Here is an 11,166-nt window from a genome sequence, read left to right as displayed (position 1 = left end):
CCTTAACTCCAAACAGTGGCGCACAAACGGGTCGTTCAGGTTACTATGACCAAAAACGTCGATGCCAGAATGGCGGCGCCTAACCATCCCATACCTTCTCTGAACATAGTTTAAGGGACTTATTGTGTGTTTGCTGGATTCTAATGTTCTTTTATTTCGACTACCTTTTTTGCTGTGTCGGTCTGGTTAATCCAATCGGCAACTAACCAGCCTATTTATTTTTCGCGCAGTCACTTTTTTTTTTTTTATTTAGCAATATACAAGATGAACACAAATCGAGGTTTGCTTAGTTTAAATTTAATGGGCCCGAGTAGCCTAGTTTAGTCAAATAAATTGAAATAGAAGCTTAACAATCGTCTTTTTTCAAAAGTACATAAACAGGCCCAAAACGTGTATTTAAAAGAAAATTTATATGTAGCCCAACTCATCATCACCAATAACAAAAAATTGATATGCTTTGTTAGCTTGTATGTCAAAGGAAAGGGAAATTAATGATAGTAAATGTACGTTCAGTTTCCTATTTTCAACTTATTCGGGGCTCCACATTTTGTAGATACGTTTTACAATCGACAGAAATGATTTTCTGCGAAATTCCCGAACCATGTGAAATGTTTTGAAAGTCATTATCACGTTAGTTTTGAACAACAAGGAATGAAGAAATATTATATTTTTGGAAACCTTTTAAAACATAATTGTTATTAAGTTCGTAAATCCGGTTTAAAAACTGTTATTCATTTCTATATAACTAACGTCTCAAAAGTATTATTATTCACTGAATTTCACGCTCTTAAGCCCACAACTGGATTTGCTCATCTGTAGTGTTAATAAAACTAATCGTCAATTAGCGCACCCTATGTTTTGAAAGGTGCGCTTGCTGACATTTTAGATCGTTACAAAGACAAGATGTTTAAGCGTAGCAAAACATATTTTTACAAAAAGTTTCGATTTACATTCTGTTAACGGTAAGGAATTCGGTTAAGGATTTAGTAGTGCGAGCAAAATATTTGTATTGCAGTATTTGCTTCAAAAGCGCATTGAAACTTACGAAATCGAACACCAGCACCATACACCCAATTGCAACGTGAAAACATTTTGTATCTATAGCATTCAAAACCATCGACAGCTGATGCAAATAAAAAAAAACTACAATTCTTTTAGGATACTAATGGTAGACCTATTCAAAATAAGAAAAGTATTATAATAAGGGTAATCAGGTGACACTATATAATAACAAATTTTATTGATTCTCTACAAGCTTTCGCACAACCGTGATTCATTAGGTCAAAGTAAAATGCTGATGAAGCACGGTTGTGAGAAAGCTTGTGAAGAATCAATACAATTTTTCTTTATATAGTGCCACCTGATTACCACATTAAGATAAGACAAGTACGGCCATTTACAAAGAATTTTCTAATAAGGATTCTATGTATTGTGAAGAGTTACTCGAAACATGTTTCAAGTATTCTTAGGACCTTACACGCGATCCCAAAACTAAAAAACTATCACGTCGCTAGTAGGTCAAACAAAGAATACGTCACGTTCTGCCCCCCAAAACATTGGCCGTTTTCATTGCGAGATTTAGAAATGACGTTTGCGCAATTCGTTCTAGATCCTGGAGTTCCTGGACGGTCGGCGCTAAAATGTCCGCATGACCCTTGTAGTTACCGCCTCCTGTGGAAGACTTTTTGGACCCGTAAACAACCTGGAACAATAAACTGGTATAAAAAAATATGCAAAAGGAAAAATCTTTCGTTTTAATAAACTGCGGGGATGCCGAAAACGTACTTTTTTATTTAAAAAAAAATTAATATACTGTTTTTTATAGCTTAAGAACTGAGATGTAGATATAAATTAAAGCCCATACTAACCTGTAAAACCTTTTAAACAGTACTATTCAGTATCCATTTTAGTAAGGTTTGGTTTATTCCGCATATAACTTACCTTTCCGTCGAATTCGTTTACGGGGATCTCCATATTGCTCGCGGTTTGTTCAATTGTAATCTTCAGGTGACCTTCAATTTCGCCCAACAAGCCCTTTTCGTTGTACCTGCAGGAAAAAAGTAGAAAAATATTGTTGCAATAGCATTTACTCTCTTTGATACAATGGCATGGAATTCAACGCTAATTGTGTCGCGCAATCCTTTGAGAATACTTAGGGCGAGTAAATTTTATGAAAAATAAAAAACAGCAAAGGCTGATTGGATTGGTTTTAAAAGTCAAAGTTTATATAGTATGACATAATGGATTTCACTTTGGATTAAGATATTCTAAACAAAAAGTTTTGATGGTGACTACATGTTATGATGGCGTGTTTGTCGTCTTGAATAGGATCTAGAAACAGGATACGCGACCAGCAAAACAAAACAATCAAGCGTCGCTGCAGTGGTTTAAACGAAAGACAAGCAATCAATTTAGGATCAAATGTGACAGAGACTTCCGCCTCACTAGTAGTAACAATTAAGTCGAAATCGCAGTGGATGTGTTGTGGTGGGCTTAATACGAAGTACGGAATTTAATGTGAAGAAAGGTCGAAGTAAGTCATAAGTTGGCGCAAAACCCACGGTGCATAGCCTTTGCGTTAAGATTTAACCGCTGTAATTTTTCAACCTTACCATATGCAACATCCACCGTGATCGGTGAGGTTTGTGTTGTAGCAACCGCGTCCTCTATTGTTACAATTGCTGTGATACCAGACCTAAGCCATAAAGAGAAAAGTATTAGGTTAAAAAAATCCATATCGCTTTGCAATATTACATAGTGGCACTAAAGCTGAATTTGTAGAAAGCGGCAAATGAAAATTTACAAGTTATATTTTGTTAGTTTCATACAATTTTTAAATCAATGCCCATATTGTAAAATTGCATTGTGTTAAGTTTCAGTTTAAACTTGAAACAGCAACCTTTAAAAAGCGATTAAAATTCGTATTACAAAACTTCGTGTTGCTCTGGGTAATGCTGAAGGTTATTGAAAGGTGACATACTTTTACTCCCTTTGTTTCGCGATGTGCCTTTATGGGTGCGAGAATGAATTTTACGTGAAATTGGCAAAAAAGGTTCTAGATCATCCAGTTTTATACAGCAAATTAAACTATAACAAGTTAATAAGTAGGACCAAAGTATCAACTACTTAAATCCCACACCTTTTCCTTGTGCTTCGTGGCGACTAATGAAATGGCCAATCCCATTCTCTCAGCGCGACCAACTCGCCCGATCCGATGTACGTAGTTTTGCTTGTCGTCAGGCAATGTCACGTTTATGACAAATGGGACTCCCCTCACGTCTATTCCGCGCGCCGCTACGTCGGTGCAGATTAAATGACGAACCTGAGATGTTTTTCAATGTTGCCAGGGTTCACAAACGTTAAGATAGAAATGTTCTGAATAAGACAGTTTTTCGGCTCGACACGCCTGTCTGTTATTGAGCGATACGCACAATTATTTTCGGGTACACTAAAATAAACAAGAAAACAAAACAATTTTATCACTTCAAGTAAGTTTTTATATAGCATTTTTTCGTTGCATTTTTTTATAGCATTTTTCGTTGCATGTTTTAGATGATGGATATGTTGCATTAAAAAGAAATGGTGTTTGATTGTGAAGTGATATTACATGGCAAGGAAGAATAGCTAGAATGCATTTTCACGCACAACTTTTGTAAGCCTCTTTCAACTACTAACGGACTAGCAAAAGTGAGGCAAAGCTCATATAGTTAAATTTACTTTATTGATTTGCAATATCGTTAAACTGTAATAACAACTCCAATCCAAAATATACAGTGGAAGGCTTAATGCGACATGGCTCACCAATTTGTTCTTGAACGATTCTAGGTTACTGCGTCGCTCTGGTGGCTTGCGGTCGCTGTGAAGACACACGCACGAGAACTCGTGCCCTGGTTTATGCGGCCCACCGCCAAGCGACTTAAAGTACTGCTCCATATTGTCACAGTCGAGTTTGGTGCGACAGAACACGATGCATTGGTCCATCTTGTGGTCGCGGATCGCTTTCACGCAGTACTCGCCTTGTCCGGCAAAAAGAAACAAAGTTGATTAGTTCTCAAACCCTTTTATGTTGATTGGTTCTTAAACCGTTTTATGTTGATTGGTTCTTAAACCGTTTTAGTTATGTTTTCCCAAGCAAAGCTGGATATGTGGCGCAGCCTTTATGAAAAACATAAAAAAAAAAAAAAAAAAAACATACACACAAACCAATCGCAACAATGTTACCGGTGAGTAGGGATGTTCAAAGTAGAATCCCAAGGTATTCTAGAATAATAGGTTTCGAATCTAGAATAACGAATCCAGAATAGCGAATCCTAGTATATTTTTATTAAATTATTTAACCTCGATTTTGTTTGGGGAAGGGATTAATCTTAATCTATCCTACAGGGCCCAGAATCACAGCAATAAATCGCCCAAACAATTTGCTAACATGTGTACATTATAATAAAAAATCTCCCATATGTTAAACATTCTTAACAACTGTCATTTGAAGCCGTTCTGTAAACTGTAATATGTCAACTGTCCAGGTTGTTGCCAAAACTTATATTTATGCCAATAGTGAGTACAATGCAACACTGCACACAGAAGTCTTAAGCAATTCGGTCCTGTTTTTTTAAGCATTGTTGGGTGTTAGTGCTTCTTTTTTGACTAACATGATCTGTTATGCAGTCAAATAATGTACTGCAAAGAATACAAAGTTACTATTGACATAACAAATTCTTGACAATTACGCTGCGCATAACTGCATAACCTCTCTGAATATTGGCCTAAAGTTGACCTTAAGTAACCCCATAGCGCATTTTGTGGACGGCCAGCACATTTTGCAACGCTATGTTACTTTTGCAACTTAACGCATTTAGGGAATTTGCCAACTCCACACCAGACATTACACGTTAGTCGCTCGCCCAATAACGCTTGATTGACACTTAATTATTAGACTCACGTTATCACGAGACGCGGTAATTGATCGCCCGAAAAAACGCTGACACTGAACTACCAGGCAGACTTGGACAACTAGATAATTCTAGTTTTCTAATTCATTGAATTAAAGCAAAATGCGGCTAATTCTAATTCTAATCTATGAATTGCCTGTGTGCTCTAATTCTAGTTCTAATCTAATTCGGATTTTACCAAAAATGTTACTTTGTCCAACGGCATTTTTAGTGACTCGGTTAAAACACAGAATTTTAATTAAAACTCTTTGGTTGGAACGACTTGTATGTAATTTTTACAGTCTAAAAAGCATAAAAAGGCATCAAAATTAGCACACACATATTTACTCTTCGCATTCTTATAAGAATACTTTGCGATTAAATTAAATTGGTTGTAAATAATTAAATGTGATTCTAGTTGAAATTCTAGTTAAAATTTGTTTTTTTAGGAATTCGGTAATTCTAAATCTAATCTAATTTAAAAAAACTTGAAACAATTTAATTCTAATTCCAATCTAATTAAGAAAATCTAAAATGCTCTAATTTTAATTCTAATCTAATTTTAAAAAGCTAAAATAAATCTAGTTGTCCAAGTCTGCTACCAGGTTACATTTAAAGCAAGCACTATAAATGTGTTGCCGCAGCGACAGGCCAACTTACCACACGCGTTTGTACAATTAGGCGCGACGGTCGGCGGTAAAACATTAAATTATATCGGTTCCAATTACCCGAAATAAACGGCAGAATTGGATTCGATATTCTACTTTGAACATCCCTACCGGTGAGATTAGAATAAATAACATTTGTTAACTTTATTGATAAGTATCGATTCTTTAGCAGCAAAACATCGGTGATACAAAGGTACATAAGATTGTTTTGACTTTTTATATTCAAAGCTAGGGAGATATTCATTCTTGGTAAAAAATAAACGGGTTTATTTATAACAATCTATGCAAAAAAATACAGCCCGGCATTCAATAACAATTAACCAATCTAAATGCAAGTTTTTTGCAGATCCACTTTAAAAACAGTTTGTCATATTTCTTTACAATTGGGACGCAAACAAGCTTGTATGGAAACTACACAACGAGACAAAAGAAAGGCGGGCATAAACGACTGACAAATGTATTCCAGAATCCCCAGCTCACCTACCTTTGAGTATTTTTACAGCCTCAGACCACTTTTCGGCTGAATCGCCCCTCGTGCTGTCCTTAAGGTGGACCCCGTCCGTTTTGACGTGGTTCTTTAATCCCATCCAGCTTGGATCCTTTACTGGGTCCACGGGCACCACCACGTGGTGAACAGTTTCGGGAACTGAATCTTCGCCCTACACACAAAGCATGATAAACTGGTCACAGCAAAGACTATAAATAAGGCAATCACAGCGAAGTAGAATATCGAATAACGACTCGCAATCTGTTGAGCTTCATGGTTAGATATGTATCGTCCCGAACCTATAAAGCTAGCTCGAATCAAAGCATTAAATAACGCAGTTAAGAATTGGGTGTAATCTAAACTAATATTACAGTAAACATACTATAGGCTTAAACTGCTAATAACGTTAGAATGAGAAATGTATAACCAGCTAACGAAACTAGCTTTTATTTATTGAGAAAGATTCTTAACATTCTAAAGCCATATCCAAAACTTGTATCCTACGGGAAAATCTCTTTCTGGCGATTCAGTGGTTACCGTTGCCCTCGATCTTATCTGGAAAACCTTCAACGTTACGTGTTTGTTGTGCCGTTAACAGGAAAGCATTAACCACAAAACACGAGTAAGCTATCACCGAAGTTGTTGTGGCTATCTAACTATATAGTCGTACTCGTTTTACAAAGCTGGATTCCATCTATAGCTGTTTTTTCGTTGCGATTTCGCAGTCCGTTTATTAGCAAAGATCGATATGAGTTTTTAAGGGGTTGAACAATATTTATCAAAGCCTATTTGGACATAAATTAAGTATACTACTTTTTTAAAGTCTTCTCACTAGTGTCCTTGAAATAAAATCCCAAATATATAAACTGAATGATAATTTTAACGTTGTCAACTCTTTATTCAAACGTTTGGCTTAGTTTTAAAAGACATTCCTTTCAATTCAAACGTTTGACGTAGTTTACATGTATCTATATATAGGATAATCGAAGTTGTAAAAACATTGCTGAAGTATTACACAAAACAAATTGACACAGAAACTCAGCACAGCAAAGCTTACCTTTAAATCAACCCAAGTCGGAAAGTGCATTATTTTTTCGGCCAGCTTCTTTACGTCGAAACTGTGCAGAGTTGCCGAGCATACAATCACTTGAACCCTTTTGCCTTCTGCACTCACCTAAAAACATGTTAAAGGTTCCAGTTGGGGTGAAAAGAAAGTTTTGAAACTCATAATCCAGCGCAACGCGTTTTCAAGTTAGAATTCTGTACGTGATTTGTAATGACTATGTTTGTTAAAATAAGCCCAACAAGGCCTAGAGAATTTAACTTTGGTCAAATGAGCGAAACAGTACAAACCTGTGGTATTTTTGCGTGCATTCGCTTTATGAAATCACCGTTGCCCGCCGAAAGCAAACCGTCGCATTCGTCCAGCACCAAGAATCGAACATGGCTCATGTCGACCTGCGCAAAAACGATTGGCAAGTTGGTCATATGGAGGTATAGACGGGAAAGGCAATCAGCTGTGCTACATCTCAACATGTTTTATCTACCTTTCGTGTAGAAATGAAGTCATCCACGCGGCCGGGCGTTCCGATCAGAATGTCGACCCCACGTTCGATTTGTTTCAACTGCTCCCCTGCCGGGACACCGCCCACAATGAGAACCTCGGAAAGCTTGGGGTTTGTGATGTTCTTCTTTAGTTTCGCAATGATGTTGGCTGTCTGTTCGGCAAGCTCGCGGGAAGGCTCGATTACGATTGCGTAAGGCGCGTTATTCTCCTTTATGCTGGATGATTTCTATTCGAATTGCATATGGAGTTATTGAATTTGCTTTAATAATCTTTTGAATCCTGGAGCTATTGTTTGTTTCATAAGAAATACTAATATACTAGAATATAACATGATGTATATCTGGGGCAGTGATGCACAATGTGGCCCAGCTGGACAATAAATGGTTCACAATGTTTATTGACCAACCAATTGTTATAGTGTTTAAAAGCATGCAAAAAAATTTCCAAATTATTATTTTAATCTTGTTTAAACAAAGGGGCCTACAAATATAGGTGCCTCGTATAATACTAAATGCAGTTTTCTTTGAAAATTACAATTAGCAACCTGGTCTTGTTGTTTATTAACTCCTCCTGAGGTATTTCCTTCTACAAAGCAATTAACAGGAGCTTTGTCCAAAGCCTTGAACCCGTCAGTTGGAGGAAACTTGAAGGCTTCTGAGCCAAAGTTAACCTTTATTTCAGCATTCTTTAATACAGCAGCAGCAAACATAGGTTTCTTGCGAAGATGTGCAGGTATGTCAAAAGCATGTCCAAGCTCAACGCCATTTTTTGAAAATTTTATGATGCCTTTAAAAAACATAAATATATATTTGTGACAGTTATATATTTTGATCAGTTGTTATTGCAACAATATGGTATTTTCTGCCAATGTTTAGCTTAAAACCATTTTTAAGAAATACCTTCCAATTGCTAAAATCATTTTTTAAAGTGATAGTACTTTTTGTTAGAGTCATTTTAATGTTAATGTTATGTGGTCCTACTTACCATTATCAATGTCTAGATAACAGCCAATAACATCATGCATCGTAAATGGTTCGCCATATGTGTCAAACTGACGATTGTTAGACTTTTTTCCTGTTCCACCAAAGCCATAACCCTCACGGTCAGTGCCCAGGTTCAGATCGGCTGAAGCAGTTGACCAACCAATTCTATTCAAGCCCTCATCTTTACAATGTGCCTAAAAATATAGGGAAAATGTTAACACTACCATGGTATGTTTCAGTCTGCTTAAATTAATTATGAAAGGTGGATGTAGTTGTGTTTGTAAAAATCTATGGATGAGAAATTAATTGTTTTATACTTTTCCAATAATTTAAACAACAAAGTTCTTACTTCATAGTAATATTTTCCCTTTGTTACACCTCGAGTTGATCGACAGCCATGCCAATCTCTGAACTCACGACACTGACAAAGCAATCCATCTGCCGCAATAGCAAACGACGATCCCCTGTCAAAGGGATTCATTTGCCATTTGCATAACGCACTATTGGAAGTCTGTAGAAAACATAATATAGAAATCAAACACAGCTACAATCTTTATCAAATAAAAAATATGTTTGGTGTTGATTTCAGTTAAATGCAAAAAAAACATATTTAATAAACAAAAAATTAGTATAAACAAACCTTTGCTTGTCTTGTTTTTCCCTTCTTTAAATAAGATTCGTGTACAATTTGGATAATAGGAATGCTAAAAGCAGCTGTTTTCCCAGATCCAGTTTCTGCAGCCATTAAAACATCTCCACCTCCCAAAATCAATGGAATCGACTCTGACTGAATATCAGTAGGGAGTTGCCATCCTAACTCAGTAACCACTTGACCAATTTCTGGCATAACACCCAAATTTTCAAACGCAGTCATTTTTAAATCGGTAAAGAGAAAAGCCCGATCCTAGATCTAATTAGAAAAGACGATGTACAAGATAAACCTTAAAACAGTGAAGAGCAGCATAAAACAGACAAAAGTCAATAAAAGCACAATTTGAAAAATAAGGTTGCAATTCAGGCTTAAGAACAGTATTAAAAGCTAAAAAGAAAAATTGACAGTTGTCACATTGTTTGAGTACTTTGATGGTCAGAGGCAATGCCCTTTGCAAATTCCAAATATAATTGGGAGTCAAGAGAAATGCTATTCTTGTTATCATATAAGGTGTGCTTTTGAGAAAAATGATCAAACTGCATTAAGCCTTGGGAATCAGCAACAAATCGCATTGTCATGTCATAGTGGTTACTTGAAGTACTCAGAGATTCATTCATTAACAAAGTTTTTGATGCGACTGTTTTAGAATTTTCTTTATCAGAGCTTTTGGCATCAATGTTCAACCATTGGGTTTCATTTTTATTGGCAAGAGTTTGAATTTCCTCTATGGGTTCAGTTAAATGTTTTATCTCAGCATTTTTTTGTGAATCCAAACAGTGTGTTGTATGAGCAGCTTGAATTTTGTTTGATATCATGTCAGATGATACTGTTTGTTTTTTACTTTGTTGTTCCTTAAATTTGCACCTCGAACTAATACAGTCAGTGTCCTGATGGAGGAGTTTCGCTTGTTTTAAATTGGCATCTATATTCTTGTATTTCGGCAGTGAGTTGACTTTTTCGAACTTTTTGATAACTGAAATTGGAGCTTTTACATTTTTCGATGGTTTCACGCTTTTCTGTTTGACAAAATCAAACAGGTTAGTTTGCTTAAATGAAGTTTCAGCAGGCAATTGAAGTGTTTTAAGTGCCCCATATCTTGTGCTTGAAATCTTTGGAGGTTTGTTCATCTAAAGAAAAAATGTTTTAAAATATGCTACAGTATTGATTGTAACAATTTTTATGCAAATATAAAACCAACTGTGAATAATATAGTTTCTTTTATTTTTTATTATTTTAGAAATATCTAGTTAATGACAACCTAAATTTATAACCAGGGCTACATAGTCAGGAGTCTGACGTGGGACTTAAACGAGTCTGTTTAGTTTGCTGTTGATTTGAACTTTTACTTTGCCGTTGATTTGAAGTAGACTACCAACACCCCACACTATGAAGTAAAAAGGTGGAATAATTATCCTGATAATGTTCTTTGATGAGTTATATGACAAACATGCAAGTGGATGAATGTATATGCAACCCCCTGAGAGTAACTTGGTTATCTACCTAATACCTTATTTGGTTATTGGTTATTTGTTTATATATCAGTCTTTAAGTTGGACCAGACTTTATTTTCCAACTTATCAAGTTGTTGACCTTATTATAATTTGAAAAATTCTGTTCAATTAGCTGGATCTGACTATGGACTTGGAATAAAGGTGCAATGTTCTTTAGACTGTATTGTGTTTAGATGAGTTATATAACACTTGGGAGTGGATTGCCATAAGTCCACCCTATTTTAGATCTGCAAACAGATGGAATATAGGCTATAAAGAAAGAGCTGGACATAATTCGTTTTTCAGTAGGATCTGTGGCTTAGATTTTGTTTGGTTTTCAACTGACTCAGTAGTCCTGCTTCTAACACAGCATATCTTAATTATATATTGC

General features: G+C 35.9%; 1 protein-coding gene across 1 annotated transcript; it reads right to left on the bottom strand.

Moving 5' to 3' along the window:
* Window positions 1–877: 877 nt before the first annotated feature.
* Window positions 878–9,679, bottom strand: LOC146140434 (ATP-dependent RNA helicase DDX1-like). Its single transcript, XM_083391583.1, has 13 exons — window positions 9,274–9,679; window positions 8,983–9,144; window positions 8,635–8,827; window positions 8,195–8,436; window positions 7,631–7,876; window positions 7,437–7,541; window positions 7,141–7,257; window positions 6,081–6,255; window positions 3,802–4,016; window positions 3,140–3,322; window positions 2,613–2,695; window positions 1,942–2,047; window positions 878–1,702 (listed from the first exon to the last, which is right to left on the bottom strand). The coding sequence occupies exons 1-13, from the start codon at window positions 9,505–9,507 to the stop codon at window positions 1,535–1,537; spliced, it is 2,229 nt and encodes a 742-aa protein (XP_083247709.1). The 5' UTR covers window positions 9,508–9,679; the 3' UTR covers window positions 878–1,534.
* Window positions 9,680–11,166: the final 1,487 nt, after the last annotated feature.

This window comes from Ascidiella aspersa, chromosome 6 (assembly GCF_963924565.1).
Source record: "Ascidiella aspersa chromosome 6, kaAscAspe10.2, whole genome shotgun sequence".
Taxonomy (NCBI): Eukaryota; Metazoa; Chordata; class Ascidiacea; order Phlebobranchia; family Ascidiidae; genus Ascidiella; species Ascidiella aspersa.
The sequence above is the reverse complement of the archived record's forward strand: the minus strand, read 5'-3'. Positions and strand labels throughout refer to the sequence as shown.

Coding starts and splice junctions, on each gene's coding strand:
- LOC146140434 (XM_083391583.1), bottom strand. CDS start 9,507: ATGACTGCGTTTGAAAATTTGGGTGTTATGCCAGAAATTGGTCAAGTG. Junction 3,323..3,801: donor AATCGTTCAAGAACAAATTG/GTGAGCCATGTC, acceptor AAAACATCTCAG/GTTCGTCATTTAATCTGCAC. Junction 2,696..3,139: donor CCACGAAGCACAAGGAAAAG/GTGTGGGATTTA, acceptor TTTATGGCTTAG/GTCTGGTATCACAGCAATTG.